At 43.0% G+C, this 21,603-nt stretch overlaps 1 protein-coding gene and 1 long non-coding RNA gene across 2 annotated transcripts in view; both read left to right on the plus strand.

The window, feature by feature from the left end:
* Positions 1-21,603, plus strand: part of LOC310753080 — a 292,662-nt gene that overhangs the window by 88,757 nt on the left and 182,302 nt on the right. The window lies entirely within an intron of this gene.
* LOC310752376 (large ribosomal subunit protein eL27-like) lies at positions 7,477-7,959 on the plus strand. The gene has a single exon (XM_083592481.1). It carries the CDS (start codon positions 7,529-7,531, stop codon positions 7,937-7,939), a length of 411 nt encoding a protein of 136 aa, XP_083448607.1. The 5' UTR covers positions 7,477-7,528; the 3' UTR covers positions 7,940-7,959.

A 21,603-nucleotide genomic window follows, 5' to 3' on the forward strand; every position in this document is an offset into this window, starting at 1 on the left:
TTCATTAAAGAAAAAAGAAAAAATATGTATCAAGGAATGGGCCAATGTAAGAAGTATTATATTATATTGGGGTAGTGTCAGGGACTGGACTGAGGAGGAATGGTGGGAGCCCCCCTTTTCCCCCCTAAATCTTCCCAAAGGAAGGAGGACAGTATTGATTTAGAACAGTGGTTTGCAGAGGGACATAGTCCAGAGGGGGAAAGCTGGGAAACAGTGGGAGAGGAACAGCTAGAAGAGGAAACACCAGGAGAGAGACAGCTGGCAGATTCAGTGTCCTTGGAAAGCATTACTGACCCCACCCCCTTCGCCTAAGACTAGACTTGCTCTGAGAGTGATAGAAAAGAAAGCGCAGAGGCAACAAGCTCAGATTACCCTACATAGGAGTGATGTAGATTAATGGGGACTGAGGGGGTAAACCTTTACTGGGAGCAACACTATTTTTTAGAGAGATGCGCATTCCTTTGTCTCTCGATGTGATTATTAAAGAAACTATCTGGCAAGATTTGCTTGTTTACTGCCTCCGGGGGAGGGATCAAATTCCCCAAAGCCTGACAGGTAGCCAAAGTTGTGTCCTCCCAGTGTTTTGAATTACCATGCTGGCTTGAGCTGATGCAAATTGTAGTCCACAACTTCTGGAGGACAGCATGTTGGTGATACATGCCTTACATGGCAGGTGAGGTGTACATGCCTTCTTTGCCAACACACAAAGAGGATCCTTGGTCAGCTGAAAGTAAATACGGGATGGGGAACTTGTAAGCTAAAGGTAAAGGACCCCTGGATGGTTAAGTCCAGTCAAAGGCGACTATGGGGTTGCAGCGCTCATCTTGCTTTCAGGCCGAGGGAGCCAGCATTTGTCCACAGACAGCTTTCTGGGTCATGTGGCCAGCATGACTAAACCACTTCTGGTGCACAGAGGACCATGACAAGTGCCAGAGCGCACAGAAACGTCGTTTACCTTCCTGCCGCAGCAGTACCTATTTATCTACTTGCATTGGCATGCTTTCGAACTGCAAGTTGGCAGGAGGTAGGACAGAGCAACGGGAGCTCACCCCATTGTGGGGATTCGAACCACCAACCTTCTAATCGGCAGGCCCAAGAGGCTCAGTGGTTTAGACCACAGCGTCACCCTCATCCCTACGGGGAACTTGTAACTCCCATCAGTCCCAGCCAACATACCCAAAGCTCAGAGATGATAAGAGTTGTAAGCCAACAACTGAAGAAACACAGGTTCCTCGTCTATGGTGTAAGGAATTTCTTCTGCAGATGAGGGCCTGACCATTAGTCTTCTGTGCTGGTCCCGGGGGGGGGGGGTTACCATGCGGCGTGGTCTGAGTCTGGTCCTGGATCAAGAGTCTGGAGGCTGTCCGTCAAATGTGAAGCGGGGTCCAAGGCAAGGAGCCGGGCATGGTCAGGAACCCCAGAAGAGCAGGTCTGGGTGCTGGCAGGAACAGGTTTCCAACGATGTTGCTCCCACAACCTGGGACTGGGCTGACTTTATCTCCTCTGAGGCCTGGGGCGGCCCCGGCCCACAGGTGACTCGCCTCCCCTGGCCTAGAGGTGAGCACTCCTCCTGCGAGAACTTAGTTCCCTCCGCCTCTCTGCCCTGAGCCTCTGCAGCTCAGGAGAGGCTGGAGGGTTACTGGACCCAGAGGCAACCTCACCTTCCCCTGACAGGGCTGGGAGAGGAGCACCTGCAGGCAATGGGTCCTCCATCACCTCCAGAGCCAGAGCAGATTCAGCTGGTGTCTGCTCCTGAGGATCCAGCACAGGTGGGGGCCCTTCAGATTCAAGCCCCAGTCCCGGCTCAGCTGGCCCTGGAGGCAGGGACTCCTGTGCAGGCTGGGATTCCTCAGGTTCAGCCTCTGAATCAGATTCCCAGGCCATCACATCTTCTCATTCCTCAGTACTGGGGGAAGATGGTGGCAAATAGCTAAAAATCCATGTTCAACCCCAATAATGCACGTCTGCGTGTTTTTTTTTTCTTTACACATTCTCTCTATGTGTTCAACTGAAAGTAATCATTCAACATATATTTTGTACATATACCTAAAGAAAGCCTCATATTCAACATCGCAGCAAATAAAAAAAAATCCCCACAAGAGGAGAGGGGTGATAATGAAAGGCAGAAGCCCCACCCAAGGTAGCAGTCATGTTTCATCAGTCCATCTAACTCAAAGAGACAAGCCGAGTGTGTTGGGGATAATGAGTAGAAAACACAGCATGCTTCATGGAGAAAGAATGGAATACAAAGAACAGATAAGAGCAAAACAAGAAACAGCTCTTAGGAAAAAATTTTTGGAGAAAGCCAAAAAGGCAGATGGTCAACAGGCATAACAAAATGCAGGTTTGCCATTGAGTCGAGAGATACAGATATTGTGAATGGGAACCCGGCCCAGAAAAGCAAGTGCAGAGAAGGAAACTAGACAACTGGTTCTATCCACCAGCTGCGAAAGAAGAAAATCCAGGGATATGCTCTCTCAGCTCCACGATTTATGCCTTGTTAAGGTATCTTCAAAACACCACTAAACATGAAACAAGCTATTATTGCTATTCTGATGTTAAATGTGCTTGTGTCAAATACAGTGGTACCTCAGGTTACATACACTTAATGTTACATACGCTTCAGGTTACAGATTCTGCTAACCCAGAAATAATACCTCAGGTTAAGAACTTTGCTTCAGGATGAGAACAGAAATCGTGCTCCGGCAGCGTGGTGGCAGCAGGAGGCCCCATTAGCTAAAGTGGTGCTTCAGGTTAAGAACAGTTTCAGGTTAAGAACGGACCTCCGGAACAAATTAAGTACTTAACCCGAGGTACCACTGTATGAGCCTGGTGCGGAATCTATTAATCTAATCAGAAGCCATCTTGCTTAGACAAATACCTGTGAGAACTGAGCAATCTATGATGAGAGCTGCAAACCCGCATGAGAGTGCCCCTTACCTTCTATAACGAAGAAGATGACAAGTTTCTGCTCACTTGCCACAAGCTTATTTCACTTTCACTTATACCCAGCAAACCATTTCATTGATTCATTTCAGATTGTACACACAGATCCTAAGCCATCCAATATTATTTCAGCCATATTATCAGAACATTGTTCATATCAACATATTGACTGATTAACTTGTAACTCAATGGTATACTCTCCAACATTTCTCCGATGGAAATAGAGATATCTATTATTATTATTATTATTATTATTATTATTATTATTATTACTACTACTACTACTACTACTACTACTACTACTACTATTACTCTGTCCATCTTACTGGGTTGCCCCAGCCACTCTGGGTGGCTTCCAACATATATAACAACATAATAAAACATTAAACATTAAAAAAAACATTATCTATATTGGGCTGCTTTCATATGTCTTCTAAATCTTGTATAGTTACTTATCTCCTTGTCTTGTGGTTCACGTAACTCCATACACTCCAAGATTTCTGCAATAAAAATAAGGACCCTACCATACCCTCCAAAATTTCCCCAATGAAAATAGGGACAGCCTAAGGAAAAGCAGGGCATTCCGGGATTAAATCAGAAAGCAGAACGGCTTCTGTATATCTGGGACCGTGCCTGGAAAGTAGGGACACTTGGAGGGTCTGCAGTGAAGCTCTGAGCTATACCCATTAACAGTTTGGGGCATTCAAGCACCACAGTAGACTGTGGCCCAAACTAGACATAACATGAAATGTGTCTTTTCATTTAATGTACTTTTTATGCTAATACTTTCCACCAGAGTAGGGGCTGATTGGGATTGCAGCAAGTGAAGAAGAGAATTTGACCTTTTCCCTCTTCTGTGGTCATTCTGAAGAAAGCTCAAGCTCTGAACCTAATAACATTTCAAACCAATGGCAAATATCCGTGTTTTGCCAATGATCCTTCCCCTTGCTTCAATGTTCTCAGGGCAGCACACATGCAGCCGTTCCATTTTATCCCCCAAAACAACCTAACGAAGTTGATTAGGCTGAGGGGGAGCTAATGGCTCATCCATCTAAATCTGGCACACGAGTTTCATGCTTAAATTCAAGGATTCCTTGTGAATTTTCCATAGCTGTTTTCTCCACTTCTGAACACAAACACACACACAATTTACCAGACAAGACTAGTTTGCTCCTATTTAAAAAATAAAAATAACATATCTTACGAAAGTGTAACTTCAAAGAATTTTCTTACCCCCTTTTCTTTTATCTGAAACTGGCCAGGTGCCAAACTTTGGCAGTTTCACTATATACCAGAAACTTGTATACATCGTTCTCATTTTATATAGGTCCTACCCTGGGGCTGTAAGAAAGACTGGAGTTACGCCAAGATCCTTTAGTACGGAGCTCCTGAAGTTCTTGGGCTTTTTATTATTATTATTCTTTTAAAGCTGGCTACCTCCCATAAAGGGATGTTAACACCATAATGATATGCATATCTGTTTAAAAGTTCAATGGGACTCAGGGTTTATGCACCCTTTCTCTTGTCCCACTGCTTTTCCCCAGGGAAAACTGCCCTTTAGTGCTCAATCAGAGCAAATGGCAATTCGGGTTTTCTCCAGGTTCCCATTTGCTCCGATTTAAAGCTAAAGAGTGGGTTTTTATGGGAAAGTGGAAAACTGCTCAGGCCCCTGCTTTCTCTGCGCCAACCAGATAATATTTTGTTTAACATTTTAGTTCAGATTCTACCCTTAAAGGACTCCACACACCTACCACCCTCCGTTGAAAGCTCAGAAATTGTAGTTGAATTGCAGTTGAATTGCAGTTGAATTGTAGTTGAATTGTAGTTGAATTGAATTGCATCTGGGTAGTTTGTCCACCTTTGGTCCGCACCCTGCACTCAGCTGCCACCTGTGGCTCCTAGCAGCTGTCAGCATGTGACAGTGGCCACACCCCAGGAAACAACTTTGATCGACCAGCTAAACCACGTGAGGGTAGCCAATAAGTCTCAAAACCTCAATGAGTTAAGGACTTCTCCTGCATGTGTAGGCATGCCCTAGTGCAGGGATGTCCAACAGGTCGATCGCGATCTACTGGTAGATCCCCTGGAGGTTTTGGCCTCCATTGTTACATGATCTGCAGAACGAAAGATGGAGTTTACTCAGTGAGGCTGTTTGCTTCTGCTGGTGAGTAGCTGTTCCTCTTCCTCCCCAACCCCCCCCAAAAAAAAAAAACATGGCTACCCTCCTCCCTCAAAAAAGCTCAACTACTTTGACCTGAAACCCCCAAGAAACAGGGGTAGATCACTGCCAGTTTTTAATTTTGTGAGTAGATCGCAGTCTCTTGGGAGTAGGCCACCCCTGCCGTGGATTGAGTGGACAAGACCAACAGTGGGTCCAATGGTCAAGAAAGAGGTGGTTCCTGCATGTGCTGTAGAGGGATGTGAGGGGCAGATGGGGCTTGACAACCTGGAAAAGTGGCCCCTCTAGGAGAAGGAACCTAGACCTCAGCTGCCTTGTTGCTATATTCACTTGGGCTTTGGAAGTAAAACCCGAGTAAAAGTCCGTTCCCGCTGCCTTGCTAGATGTCTTCGGAAGAAGAAAAGGCTAAGGAGTAAACCCTACAGAAATCCAAAGTGGAGGCCCTAAGACGGTTCGACGGCATTATGTACACCTCCTTACGGCAACTCCTTCAACCAAGCTGGTCCCAAACATTGCTTTGCTTTCCTTTGGACCACATCAGGGAGGCCGAGGGAGGGTAGGAAGTTCTAGGCTCAGTGGTTTAGACCACAGCGCCACCCGCGTCCCTTAAAGATGACAAGAGTGGTAGGTAAATGGCTGGGGTGAGGGACATTTGAGATGCTACATAGGAAACGGTTAATCCATTAAGCCAATCAATGAATCAAGGATGCCTATGTAGACTCCATGAGGCATGATGAGAAGATTAACACCTCTTTTACAATATACTGTCACATAAAAACCTACACAGATGCAGAGTGTGGATTTAGAATGGACTCTAAGGGCACGATGTTTGCTAGATATTTGAAGTATGCTGAGGGGCACATCTCATGAAAAACAGCTGGTGCTCACAAGCCTTAATGCTCATGACTGTTCTTAGGTTCTTAAAAAAAAATGTTCCACAAGTTCTGTTTAATTTATTGGATATCCGAGCATCTAATTGAAGGGCTCCTACAATCAGACCATGATTAGGCATTCATGTGGCATCATGGGAAGTGTAGTATAACCACCGCACACGAAGATAAATGTGGCCACCACAACAGTTTGGCTGCAAACTGAAAGAGTTCTTTGTTGTTGGCATTCAGTTCAGTTATCAAGGCCAAACCTCCAGTCTGGGTCCAGACATCCCTGAGGAAATTTAGGCACGTATCTTGATGGTTCTTTATTCCTTGTTCCCGTTTTCCATTTTAAAACAGGCCATTGTTTCATTCGTATTATGGGAAAGAAACCTGCCTGTACGATTGGTGTTTGGTGGCTGAAGTGAGCATACAGCTGCAGTGAACTTTTCCAAACCCTAAGGGTAGCATTTACAAATTAGCTACCCAAGTCTATCCAAATATTAATTTGCCATGCTCGCCCCTTGTGGTTCTGGACAGGCCTGGTTTCTTTTGTGGTTCGTTCTCCATTATTGCTTGTCTTTTAAGATTATCTTTACTTTTAAACAAAAACAAAAAAAAACCCTTATTATATTTTCCCACATTTACGGCTGTTAGTGGAAGCATAATCCAACTCCCCCCCCCCCCCCAGGAACATTCAAGAAGCTTGTTCAATACAGTCAGAAAGCCAAGATGGAAAGCAAATCTCAACCAAATATAGAACGTCTGGACAGTGACTGGTCAACCCCCCCACCCCCCAGCCACGAAACAATCCCTCCTGTCTGTACTATATATTTGTCTGCAGCTGCTAGAGCAACACAGAGGCTGAATGAGAAAGTAATTGCTTTTATTTTTTGATTGGGTTCTGAGGCAGCCTAACCACAATGACATTTTTTATGGTTTTCCAAAAAGCAGGAGAGGAAATCTTTGAAAAGCTACTTAGTCATCTAGTTAGTGACTATATACTTCTGAGGGTTCGCACTCCTCCACTCTGTCTTTGACGTTCCCCTGGTTTTTAATGGAGGTTTATCTCCCACCTCCTGCAACACAGAATAAAGCACTGACCACAGGAAATGTTGAATACACTTTTTCCTTGATGCAACCCCATTACTGACATCCATAGGTAAGTAGAATTTGGAGAGGTAAGTATTGCCAGTTAGGAGTGGCAAGGGAGATAGGCGCCGACTCCTTAGGGCTGAGGTGTCTTCAGCGCCCTTGATGTTGTCTTGCTGTGAGCTCAGCACACATACTCCCCAATACTGAGGGGTCGGAAGAGGCCGAGCACCAAACGGATCGCAGTGCTGAGCTAGGTACAGTTTTTCCAGCTTCTTGGTGTAGGGAGCAGAGTGAAGCTGTGCTTTCTTCCCTATGGTGTGAGCCGAACCAGGGCCACCGTGGCTACCGCAGCTTTCTCCTCTTGCCACCGCTACCGTGGGGCTCTCAAAAGTAGCAGCTGTGGCGTTGTGGGTGCCATTGCTGCCACAGCTCCAAGATGGGCAAGTTTATGAAACCAGGGAAAGTCGTCCTTTTCCTCGCTGGGCGTTACTCCGGACGCAAAGCTTTTATTGTTAAGAATATTGATGATGGCACCTCTGACCACCCCTACAGCCACGCTTTGATGGCTGGTATTGATCACTACCCACACAAAGTGACAGCAAGCATGGGCAAGAAGAAGATTGCCAAGCGTTCCAAGATCAAGTCCTCTGCGAAGGTCTACAATTACAACCACTTGATGCCTACTAGGTACTCCGTTGATATTCCCCTTGACAAGACCGTTCTCAACAAGGATGTCTTTAGGGGCCCTGCCCTGAAACGTAAAGCCCAGCGGGAGGCCAAAGTGAAATTTGAGGAGAGATACAAGACAAGCAAGAACAAGTGGTTTTTCCAGAAGCTCAGATTCTGAGTGGCATGCAAATTTGCACCAATAAAATTTTTTGAAAAGCCAAAAAAAAAAAAGGAGCAGCTGTGGTGACCTCAGCTTCGGTGATGGCCAGCCCTCCCATGGCCAGGGTGCCCGGCTGCAGTGTCAAGAGAGACAATGCAGAATGGAAAGGGCACTCTTTGGGCCATTCTTTGCTTCTTGACAGACCTCACTAGAGCCGGGTTTCCCAAACTTGGGTCTGCAGCTGCTTTTTGGACTACAGTTCCCATCATCCCTGACCACTGGTCCTGATAGCTAGGGATGATGGGCATTGTAGCTCCAAAACAGCTGGAGATCCAAGTATGGGAAACCCTGCTCTAGAGTTATATATGGCATATGTTCTCCATATCATTCCTGGCCCGTTCAGAATGTGGGCTGGCTAGCAAATGCTGGCACTTAACCTAATTCTGGTTAAGTCTGTTATTAATATTTCCATCTTGTTACATAAAGGAGCTCAGAAAATGCATTTATCAGAAATTTCAATACCCCATGACAAAAAGGAAGTTAATTTATCCAATTTTATGAATCTCTTTACCCTTCCCGCTGCAGCTATATCAAAAAAAGTGGGCATAAATTCTGAGTGATGATGAACAGCCATCTGGTGAAAGCGTTGCCAAGCCAAAATTCCATTGGTGGGTCTCCTAATAAAGTTTGGAAACAACTGCTTTAGAGATAGAATATGTACTGCCAATTGAAGAAGAAAAAAATCTACCAAAGAGGGGAGGGCTCCTCATCAAGGGAAAATAAAGATTTATCCAATAGATATAACTACAACTAATCACTTAAAACCAATGGGTGTTCCATCTGCTCCTGTCTAGCTGCTTTGGATTCTCAACTAGCTGCCCCAATATTGACACTTTCTAAAGAAAAGGAAAAAACCAGCTCTGGATCCGAGAAGTAATTGGATCAAAATGTAAATGGTAACTGTTGTGAAGCACGGGTTAAGAGTTAATATTGAGAAATATTCTAACATGTAATTCCCTGCCTACAGACTGAAGTTAGGAAATAAATATGGCCCAATAGTCTATCAAGGAATAAATATTATTCTAGCTGAAAAGGGGAGTGGGAGTGAGGAGAGCCAACTATGTATATTTAAAAACAGCACATTTGAAAAAATCCACACGTTCTAAGATTGTTTTTAAAATAAAGACATACCTGGACATACTTCTTGCCTTCTGCCTTTCAATATCAATGCCTTTACTGTACACTGAAACACAACTTCTAGTTTGTTGCTACAACAAACAGAGATATAATTACATTTTTTGCTGGGGGGGGGGGGACTTGTAATACTTAGAGAGCTTCCATATAATTTGTAAGATTTGGGAAAGCCCAGAATTGCAAGACATGTGGTACATTGCAAAAGTTAGCAATGCACACATGATCTAATATTGGTTTCTCTGGGACAACTTGCCTCTCAACACCAGCCCTGATCAAGCATTGATAGTTCCATAATGAAAAAAGGCGAGGCAGTTAGGGTGACTTACTGTGGCAGAAGAGGGGAGCTTCCTCACTCCAGTTCCCCAAGTGTAGCTGCAATAGATTCTGGTCTACTCTCAATTTCTCTTCTCACAGAAAGCTGGGAACAACTACAGACCTCCTCCCTCTCTTCTCCTAAAGGGCTGCATTAGGAAATAACCTGTTATGTGAAGAGACGGCTGCAACAGTCGTTCTGAAAGTGCTCCAGGCATAGTACATGATGCAGGAAAAGTGTGTGTTACTTGTCATGTACACTATACAGTAGGCCTTTCCCCCTCTTCGCTTTTCCATGGCAAAATGAGAAGCACTACAAACCCCTGCAAAAATATTTTTATTGGAGACAATGGCAGGACACAATGAGCACACTAGACCATCACCTCTATGTCTTGGGCAAGTTGTTGTAAGTACACAAGCAATAGCTTCTATTGCTGCACTTATTTATTTAATTTTTCTGTGACTTTGGGCCATTATAATCCTGCGAACTTCTGGCCTAGATCGAATCCAGATTTGCCATCATATATATGTGCATTCAACGGAGAGCTGTTGCTGTCTCTGGGCCGTGTTGAGCTTTGCTGTGGTCAAGGGCAGGGCAAAGTCTCTGCTTTGGGGTTGGAAAGAAATTGGCTGTGTACCCCATACCCTCCAACATTTCTCCGCTGAAAATAGGAACATCCTAAGGAAAAGCGGGGTATTCCAAGGTCAAATCAGAAATTGGAATGGCTTCTGTAAATCTGGGACTGTCCCTGGAAAATAGGGACACTTGGAGGGTCTGGTATCCTCCAAAAATGTAGAAATAAACTCTAATATTCTTACTGGAATTGCACTATTGATATTGTCCAACTGTACCTTACAGGACAAGGGACGCGGGTGGTGCTGTGGGTTAAACCACAGAGCCTAGGACTTGCCGATCAGAAGGTTGGCGGTTCAAATCCCTGCAACGGGGTGAGCTCCCGTTGCTTGGTCCCTGCTCCTGCCAACCTAGCAGTTCGAAAGCACGTTAAAGTGCAAGTAGATAAATAGGTACCGCTCCAGCGGGAAGGTAAACGGCATTTCCGTGCGCTGCTCTGGTTTGCCAGAAAGCGGCTTAGTCATGCTGGACACATGACCCGGAAGCTGTACGCTGGCTCCCTCGGCCAGTAAAGCGAGATGAGCGCCGCAACCCCAGAGTCGGTCACGACTGGACCTAATGGTCAGCGGTCCCATTACCTTTACCTTTACCTTTACCTTACAGGACTAACCAGCATGGCATATTCCAGATGCTGATTGAGAAGAGACCATGTTCAATACCCTCATCAGAGCCACCACCATTATGGGTCCAGACACTTTTTAAAGTTCCTGTGGCAAGAGGGTAAATTCCTGTACTAAACTAACCAAGTCATTTGTGCTGCTCAGCAACTTGAACGAGGTATTCTGGATTGTTCAAAAGGACATGCTATGAGAATGCCAAATAATACTGCTAGTACAAAAATAAAACCAGGAATCTTCAACTCTCCATGACTTAATCTGTGATATGGTCTACTACATCCTGAATAGTTTTGTAAGCAATAATAGAACCATGGAGGCTAAATTGATACACCCATAATATTGTTGTACCTCCTCTCTTCCAAGCAACACTCATATTACTTAATGATCTGCAGATATTTTGGCTCCGATGTGCTTCTGAAATGCACGCGTGACGATTCAGACCCATCCTCTAGGAGTAAGTGTTGTGTAAATTCCTTCCCACCTTATTATTCTTATTCCTATTCTGCCTTATAGAATGATGAAGGGCAAAGAACTTTGAACATTCTTAGGTCAACCCGGGGGATTTGAAGCTATGCCTGTGTGGAATCTAACCTTTGTGAATCAGAGAAAAGGCATTTGCAATATGTTAAGAGCTCCGTGTTGTGTTTTAAAAAATGGCAACAGCATGGAGATCAATATCAAGGACAAATTAAGAGCAGGGAAATACATACATGTTCAATTTACAAAACTTGGCGGAATAGGTTCCTGTTTCCCTAGTTTTAGAGAAAGGTTTGGATTTGGATATCTTCCTTGAGCAATTGTTTCTATCCAGCGAGAAGCCCTACATGGATCAGAACATCTGGATGAGAAGACAAATTCATGTGGGTAGGAAGAGAAAAGTTCTAAGTATACCAGGGCATAAGAAGAGTCCTAGTGGATCAGGTCAAAGACCCATCTAGGCCACCACACAAGTCTCACAGTGGCCAACCAAGTCTGCAATTAAAGCTTGAGTACAACATCACACTCCTCACTTGTGGTCCTCACCCTACTTCCTCTAACACTGGAGAGAATGCACGGCCATCACAGGAAGTAGCCATTGATGGCCTCATCCTCTATTAATATGTCAATTCATGGGAGGAGGATAGAGAGAAACTTTATTTGTCTTAGCCATAGCAATAAAATAAAATAAAATACATGGAGGATAAAACTAAATGCTTCCTTAGCCGCTACAAAATACACTCAAGAGGTTTACAACCAATACAAATGACAGAACCGATACGTAGTCCTTTAGCCACAGATAAAACATGTGAACCTATAGGCTTTCTTTAGATGAAAACAACAACAGTGGAGCAATATTAGAAAGCTAATCAAATAATAGATCTTATTCTCATTGTCCCTGCTAAAAGTTGTGTCATTTTTGCTGTCACCTGGTTATCTTTATCTGTTAGAAGAAAAGACACGGTAGCACAAGACTGAGCAGGATCCCAGAAAGGTGTTCTCCTTCATGGAGAGCACGTGTTGTGGTGGGGGCCTCCAGGACACTCCAAAGTTGGGGGCGGGCTAATTGATCGTTGGCCACTGATGCGATTGGGCTTCCCTTGTTGTTGGGAAGAAGTTAATGTTGCCATTTGTTGATTGACAGCCAGAAAAGCTAAAACTCCTTGCACGAGGCTAGGGCTTCCTCTTTTCGCCCGTGCATCAGATTGCCCGTCCCCCCCTCCCTAGAATTAGGGTTGTTCGCTTTGACCTTGCTATGCCTGTCATGGGGTCGTCTGCTCTTGGGTCAGGGGCCCGGTAGGAATTTTGTCCATCTGGCTGATTGGCTGGGGCCATTTGGTTTTTGCCTACTGCGTAGCAAATCGTCACAACTTGTAAGGTTGCGGTTAGGCATTGGTTTATGGTTTGGTTGGTTGAGGGGCATGGATTGGCTGTGCCTGCCCCTCTAATGCTGCTGCTGCAAGGGATTCCGTTAAAGGAATCAGGGGCCAAGTATTGCTTGTCCACTCTGTCAAGGGGGCTCAGGCCACAGCAATGAGCTCCTGGTTGCATTTGGGGAGGGCTGAGGGCAGGTTCCCTGCTCCGTCGCTACCCCCAAGTGTATTCCCCTATTCTGACTTTCGCAGGCGTGCGGACTGTCAGTCTGTCCCCCATGGGGGGGGGGGCAGATAGTTGCAACCAATGCCTAAGCAACCACTCACATTTTTGTATTTTAATAAAGTTGTGGCCAAAATTATGCCAAAAACCTTAAACAAAAAATTCTGTGTGATGTGTGAGTTATTGGGGTGGCCCTGGGGACCTCGACACGCAAAAGCAATATGCATGGTAAGAGGGAGAGAAGCAAATGGGCCAATTCAGGGATGGCGGTACAAGAGAAAACACCACCAAGGAACAGGTGGCCAACCTGCCAGCAGCTTCCTCCTACATCCTTCATGGAAGCTGCAGGAAGGTTGGTGCCAGAGAGTGAGAGAAATACATTTAAAGTGACCTCAAGGCAGCATACGTTCCAAAGCTGAGGAGCTGTTCCTAGAAAGGAAAGACTTTCCCCTATTGCATTCCTTTGTGGTTCCTCTGATTTGCATTGCCCCATATTCCACTCTTTCTGAATTCTGGTTCAACTAGGATCATTCCTACAATTAGTTCTGAACATGAAACATGTGCAGTTTGCTGAAGCTTTCCATTCCTTCATTTCATTTGAATCTTTGATTTTTGTCTCTGTTAACTATGTGTACATGTCCATGAATAAATCATTGCAAAAAAAACCCCACCCACCCTACCTTTAAATGTGAACATATACGGGATTCTTTCTGTCCAGTGATTTACTGATGCACTCATGCACTCTTCAGCAATAGCAAGAAACCACTATAGTCTTGGTGTCAAAACAATCATAGCTGCAGTTGCATCAAATTCTCCTTTTTAGCAATGTTTCATCAGTGCACAAAGGGCTCATGTAGATTGGTAAAAATGCCACCAATATTCTTTTCCATACATGGTTCGGCTTGCAATGCACTGAAATCTAGTGTGAGGCAAGCTTCATATACTGAGTTATCAGTACATTTATTTCTAGTGATCTTTTAATTATTTTATTTATGATTTTCAATTGTATACATTGCAATAATTGTACAATCATTTAAACATTTCAAAACTTGACTTCCTTCCCCGCTTCCTGAAGTTCCTGAAAATTATTTTTAATATTTTTGCCATATCCAAATTAACTTAATTTGCTCATTTATTCATCTACTTTAAATATATACTCTTTTAAAACTGCAGGATATTACAATAACCCTGCCAATGCTCTTATCTGTTTACAGTTTATTTGTAAATATTTAATAAACCATTTCCATTCTTTTATTAAAAAAAAAAGTTTGTTCTCTTGATTTCTTATTTTTCCAGTAAGTTTCGCCATTTCTGCAAATAAGTTTTTGTATCCATTCTTCTTTCCATTTTTGGGCAAGTCACATTCTGGCCACTGTAGTTGCATACATGAATACTCTTCTAAACAGTTTGGGTAGTTCTGACTCTATAATTCCCAAAAGGAATTATAGTGACCTTTTAAGCACTTAGTGCGATCACACACACCCCTTTCAAAACAGTGACATGTAAGATGCCCATGTTCAAACGCTCCTGGTCATTGCTATGTCCTGTGCTATAGGTGCATTGGCCAATAAGTCAGAAGGATTCTCCAGGGTTTCAGACCTCATGCCCGGATAGCTCAGTTGGTTGGAATGAGGTGCTGATAATACCAAGGTTGCAGGTTTGATTGCTGTATGTTCCTGCTTTGCAGAGGGCTGGACTAGATGATTCCTCGGGTCCCTTCCAACTCTACAGTTCTATGATTCCATACTCAGCCCCATCTGAAGATCCCAGGAATTGAACCTGGAAGCATGCAAAGCATGTGGCCTGTCACTGAGCTATGGTCCACAACACACACTGCCCTGAATGCAGGGCATTTTTTCAGCTGGGAAAAACTCTGTTCTGGCATCTCTCAGGTGGGCGCCATTGCCATTATAAGAGAACAAGGGAGGCATTCATGGTGAGTTCCCGCACCTCTTTTTCTAGAAAAATAGCACTGCCTGAATGCATGGCTTCTGAGGTAAATTTGAAATGTACAATTCTATGATATCAGAACTGAACAGCAATTAGCTGAAATCCACCGGATTACTGAAAGCTGCTCAGGAGATGCTGTTCCATGGGCTTACGTTGCCTTTCTGAATTATTGGCTGGGATCCTAAATTCACTTGAAGAGGCAGAGTTATACTGCTGCCAAGGTGAAGTACAAGAACTCCATTACTCTAAATAAAGAGCAGGATGAACAATAAACAAAATGGTGCTTGCCTGAGGGGAACAAACCAAAGACATGCTTCCTGACATGTAGGTGCCTGACACCAGCACAAAGTAATGACAAATGGGCATGGCTTGCGGCCCATATAATGCAAGAACAATGCCAGAACTCTCTGTCCTTTTCCCAGTGTAATGGCATTTTAATATCTTGACGTGCTAACAAAGCATCACTGGATCACATCCACGGCTGATGCCATGGAAGTATTAAAAATTGGGAGTTTTATTAACAAAATGGCCACCAGATGGTGAGGAGAAGTATAGGTTGCTGCTCCCTTTCCATCTGCTACATGCATTCTGCTTGTTGTTGTTCCATTTTGAAAAATAAAATCTTAGAAAAAGACTTAAAAATGCATACAAAAATCACCCAAACCAACAACTGTTTATAATGAACATTGCACCAAAATTATAATAAGGGGGTCCAAATCTCTGCTCTTCCATGATACAACAATGCCAGTAACACATAATTGTACAATTGTAAGATTAGAATAAAAATAAAATGAACCTAGCTTTATAATTGATTAGTTCTTCAGCAGTGGGGGAAAATATCAATTGCCATTCCATTCTAAGTAAGTTTCATTCTACCCACTCTGATTCGTAATATATGTGTCTGTTTCAAACAATTAGTTAACAACCTACACCCTTGTGCAAATTAATTGAAACAAACAATATAGTTTATTGTACAAAACTCACATATACATGTACAAAACTCACATATACATACATTGGTAACGGATATGACCTCCACTGTTTTTAAGCAGCATTTGAACACGGTTTGGCATGGAGTCTACTAGTTTTGAACAGTCACTGTTGATTTTCGGATCCCTGGACCACACTTGAATCAGTGCCTGAATGAGCTTCTCCATAGTCGTACAGTCTACAGCACAGAGGCGACATTTGCATATAGCCCACAAATTGTCAATGGGATTTACATCTGGGGAATTCCCTGGCCAATCAAGTACCTGTATTTGCTGCTCTGTCATGAATTTCTTCACCACTTTTGATGTGTGACAGGGGGCTAGGTCCTGCTGCAATATCCCAGTACCATCAGGACACCTCTTTTCCAGCTCTGGAATAACTCTCTTTCATAGAACCTCAATATATTGTGGCGAGCACATCATTCCTTCTATTGGCTGCAGGCTTCTGACACCATAATGATCAACTGAATTTTCATGTTTGTTTTGAGTACAGGATTACGAGTAAGATAGAAAACATGCTTTGTTTCAATTAATTTGCACAAGTGTACATTTCAGTCCTCATACTGGACTAGTTCCCTCCGTTCACTATTTCTGAATCATTTTCATTAACATTTAATAAGGAAAGTCAGAGTAGCATTTTAATGTCTTTTTTTCTCATTTGTATTTGCTGTGAATATTAATGCCACACAAAGACATTTGTCCCCCTATTGCATTCCTTGAATTGTCATTAAGCCTTTGGAAGAAGAGAACTGTTTCCTATGCCCGCTAAAGTTTGGCATAAGAAGTGCTAAACTAGCTTGAAAATTCACTGTTTCCATCAATATTTCCTTCAATTTGTTTTATATACAGTACATATAAACATTAAATAGGTTTTGTTACTGGATGCCAAAGAACCCATTGTAGGAATTGTTCCATGACTTTAACAAATGCATTGATTTGAGTGTCCAGTTGCAACAAAATTGACTTATTCACTCTGGATTTTGTTTGGTTCTGTACTGGACACACCATGGAGACCAGCTCTGAATGGGAACTTTCCGAACATTTTTAGTAGAGTCTGTAAACAAAGAGGATCAAATGTCTGGACTTGAGATTTCTCCTAGTGAAAGATTTGCCTTCCTTATAGTATCATTTTCAGTTTTAAGTACAGCGTGATCCCTTCTGCTTTGTTAACCAAACTGAGTAGGATATACATACCATAAACACACTAATGCCTTTTCCCATTTTCCAAAGAGAGAAGAGAGGGGATTCTTTTCTTCTGATGCTTGTGGATGGAGAGAGTTATCAAGGTTTACGTTTCATTGTTTCATTGTCTTGCTTAGCATAGCAATGAAATTAAACTGTATGATGTAACAAAAGTCAGATTATATCTTGGATTCTGTATTCTACATAGGAGCCAACTCCTAGGAGCTGCAGGATCTTCGCCCCCCCCCCCTATTAAATATTTGAAGGGGCAGGGTGGGCAGAGTTGATGGGCATTGCTATTCAAATGCTGTGTATGCACTGCATTATGTGATCAATTTTGCAGGGCAGGGCATTCCTCCCCCACCCAATATTTCATTCAAGTTGGCACCTACATTCTGTTTTTCCACTCACAATACCTTCAGATTATTTATTTCTTCAACTGCTGTACAGTGTTGGATTTAGATTCGCTATTTCAAGCTAAGCAGGGCTGCGGGTGTTAGGAAGACAAACACTGGTCTTCCAGTCCAACACTCTAACCCAAGGTTTCCCAAACTTGTTTTTGGACTGCAACTCCCATCATTCCTAGCTAGCAGGACCAGTGGCCAGAGATACTGGGAACTGTAGCCCCAAAACAGCTGGAGACCCAAGTTGGGAAACCCTGCTCTAACCACTACACCACACTGGCTCTGTTACTCATTGGTGGTGGAGGGGTGCATTTCTGCTCCCTTCAAATATTTTTGGGGGGTACAATAGAGATCTCCTCATTGATTTGTAAAAGGAAGCATGGATCCACATGGAAAATTAGCAGTTTTTAATTCATTCCCCAAATCACTGTTGCTGCAGAAATAATTTACTGTGGTGGAAAGGTAGACCTGTCCGTTAAAATTAAAGATCCTACCTATTACCCTTTTTCTCTTGAGTTCTGGGTGCTTTCCCAGTCAGCCTGGTTTTGTGTCTCAGCAGAGAGCAGGAGGGAAAGGTTTGCATTTCTTGGGCAGCCAATGCACAGAGTGACTCAAGACATCTTTGATGTCAAAAAAGCTGCTCCTTTTCCCTTATGGGGTATCCAAGAGCCCCTATAGAGTCCTTAAGTGGGTTCCCTATTGGCAGGAGAAAATAACAGAGGCCGACCAGAGAATATTGAGAAGCAAGGCAGCTAGTAAGCCTGATCTTTATTGAACTGTTGCAACAGGGTCCTCATTCACTACATGCAGGAGAGAGGAGGGACCCAGAACCATGGTGAGCAAGCCCTTATATAGACTTTTGAAATTGCCTACCCTGTAGCTCAAGACCACCCCCAAAAACACCATACATACATCACAGAAGGAGGCGGTCTACAGCAGAAATCCTGTCTGCCAGGATACCTGACAATGGCCAGTGATTGCTTTCTTGGGCAGCCTGGTCATTCTTTTGTGATGGGCAAATACTTTAATTCCTGAATCCAGGTCACAGGCTCACCCTATTCATACACAAAGATGCCCTAAAGACAAGTAAGCAAAAGACAATGGAAAGACTTTCCCATTTCCTTCCTCCTTGCAGAGAAACATTTGAGGTCAATTTGGGAGAGTCAAAATGGTTTCAGGGTTGTTCTCCTGTACACTTTCCCAGTAGTGATGTATGGAAGTGAGAGCTGGGCCATAAAGAAGGCTGATTGCAGAAGAATTGATGCTTTTGAATTATGGTGCTGGAGGAGACTCTTGAGAGTCCCATGGGCTGCAAGAAGATCAAACCTATCCATTCTGAAGGAAATCAGCCCTGAGTGCTCACTGGAAGGACAGATCCTGGAGCTGAGGCTCCAATACTTTGGCCACCTCATGAGAAGAGAAGACTCCCTGGAAAAGACCCTGATGTTGGGAAAGATGGAGGGCACAAGGAGAAGGGGACGACAGAGGACAAGATGGTTGGACAGTGTTCTCGAAGCTACCAGCATGAGTTTGACTAAACTGCGGGAGGCAGTGGAAGACAGGAGTGCCTGGCGTGCTCTGGTCCATGGGGTCACAAAGAGTCGGACACGACTAAATGACTAAACAACAACAACACTATTTCAAAAAACGTGGTTTACATACTTATGTATGTGTTTGCCTTGTAAATTTATGAACATTTAATTTATATATTTGAGACCATAAATTCTTATAGCACCTTGTTAACAGCACGATGCAACTCAAAAACATGCATGCCATCCCCAAGGTACTTTAGGAGTCAGGAAACATACTGGAATGATGCACATCCCCCGTACACAGCTTGCCGAATACAACTTTTCTTGTCACAGAACATGGATAATCTAAGTGAATGTGCTGGTTGTTTGGTGCAGATGGCTTGCATATACTTGTGAAATATGTCAAGTGTGAAGAGGCAGCTACCACCATATAGGATTAAAACAACAAGTCTTGTTCAACAGCAAGTCCAAATTAGTACATGGCGATCCTCTGTTATTTCCTACTGATATCCTGTTTCTGCTATAGCTGTAAAGGTCACATTTGCCAATATTTACCTTGTTATCTCTTATGTACATCTCTTGCCTTTGGTATTTGAACTTCTGTTTGCGTATTTGTACAGTAACTACCACTCAAGCCTCATGCTCAGCACTACGGGAAACATCACAGTACAAAACGTATGGGTTGGAAAATAAAATAGTTGGGTTTTTACAAAGAAATTTTAAACCCTATTCTGACCCCCCCCCCCCAAAAAAAAAATATTATGGGGTTTTCAGTGCAATTATGCCTAGCTGGAAATCATTTTATTTACTTTTTTCATTCAGAATAATTTAAAGTACAGTGAGAAATATATTCTGAACCCAGTTATACTTCTGGTTGCTGATGCTGGTATGTTTTTCAGTTTGGGGAAATAAAAAACGTTTAAGTATCAAATATTCTGGTGTTTGTTTATTTTTTTGTAATCATGTATAGGGGGACTTAAACAGATTTCCAAAACTTCTGTTCCTACTGAATTTTGTTCTGGTAGCCAGATTATATGGCACGTGGTTGTGGATTGTCCATAGATGATTCTAAGAATCCCAATAATTTCAGGGGGGGGGGTGTTTTTTCATTTGGTTTTTTGGCAAGGTCTGCATGCATTCTAGCATTATGGTTGCAGCTAAGTCCAACCTTAGGATCACAAATAGGCTGAAAGACAGAAGGGTGGAATGGTAGCATTTCATTGCACTGAGTCATTGTTTCTGTTATTCTTCAAGGTTGGCTCCAGATGCCCTCAAGTTGCTTACAATTTGTGAAAAGGTGAACTGCTTTCTGCATGCGAATAATAATGATGATGATGATGATGATGTCTTCTAAAAGTCTGGTAGTTGTTTTTCTCTTTGACATCTCCATCTCTTCCCCATCACATAGCAAGGCAGCAGTTGTATGGCAGATCCATGGCTGAATCTTCTTTTTTCATGGAAATAAAGCCATGGCAGGAGGCTGCCAATTTCTTTGGGGCACAGTTTTCCCATAAAGGAAAACAGCTGGAAGGAAATGTAACTGAGGGAAAGGGGTTAAGCACTCCTTCTGCCCACTACATCAAAGAAGTTGGCAGCCCTCCACAACTGCGTTTCATTGGGTGGGAGGAGGGTTTCAGTATATCCAATTCATGGATTTTCTATTTAATGTGTAGTTTAGCTCTTCGATTCATCCTAAGTATTCCAAACACTGAATTTAATTTTGCAAGAAATTTAGGACCTGTCTGTATGAAAAGCTTGCTATTTCTATGTGGGTGAATTTGCAGATATTAGGTGTGTACATTGGCTTTATGTGGGGGCTGAATAACAAGGCAATTGTGGCAGTTTGGGGTTCTCCCCTCTCCCCTAAATCAAGGTGTGATGTCAGTACCCCTCCAAAAAAAAACCCTCACAATGCCACAAAACACTGTTTCTCTATTTCTGTGCTGTTTTCCTATATAATACCTCTATATTTCCCTATGTCTGCAAGGCTGTCCAAAATCTTACCTGCAGAGCACTGAAGAACTTTGGGTTGCTTTTTAAGCATTGCAGCAGATAATTAAAAAACAACATTTAAATGCTTCATTTAAGGTTTTTAAAAAGTCCTACACTACTGTGTTTTTCAAAAACAAAACAAAACCTAGAACTTTTCAGTATACTAGAAAAATGCACATTGTAGGGTTTTGCAGACCTGTAAAGCTTCACAGGGACAACAACGAGAAAGAAAAGCCAGCATGAAGCTGCAAAGTGTTAAAATTGTACACACCAGTTAACTAATTATTTTAAGGTAAGAACGTGACAAATTCCAACTCTCCTGCTCCCCAATAAAGGATTGGGAAAGAAAGTGAATCCCTTATATTTGTCCCACAAAAAAAGCCCTTGGACTAGTTTGTTTGCAATTTGGCAGGCTTAATCTACTCTGAAAATGCTCTTGTGCCTGTAAATTTCATCCACTTTGGCCCAAAGGGGGAAAGTTATACCTGATTTTTTGTTTTCTATTATAGTGAATGGAGGGAACAGAGAGCTTTGTTTTAAAACAGGAGTCAATTACATATCAAAGTAAGAGTGAACAGATCTGTTTAGAAACAGATCTGATTTTTAAAAAATAATGCACAGACACAAATGCAAGGTGTCTCCTGGTGTCCATGCACACTAGTAGCAGATATTTCTGGACAGAGCATGGAGGAAAACCACACTGCTCTCTTTAACTGAGAGGCATTAAATGTTCTCCGAAATCTCCTGCGAAGAACCTCGTTCTTCACTCCATTAGCTGCAGATGTGCAAAAAGTAAATACAAA

The sequence above is a fragment of the Podarcis filfolensis genome (assembly GCF_964270895.1).
Source record: "Podarcis filfolensis genome assembly, chromosome: 17".
NCBI classification, from domain to species: domain Eukaryota; kingdom Metazoa; phylum Chordata; class Lepidosauria; order Squamata; family Lacertidae; genus Podarcis; species Podarcis filfolensis.

Bases quoted from the DNA above. Each gene is read 5' to 3' on its own strand.
- LOC310752376 (XM_083592481.1), top strand. From the start codon at position 7,529: ATGGGCAAGTTTATGAAACCAGGGAAAGTCGTCCTTTTCCTCGCTGGG.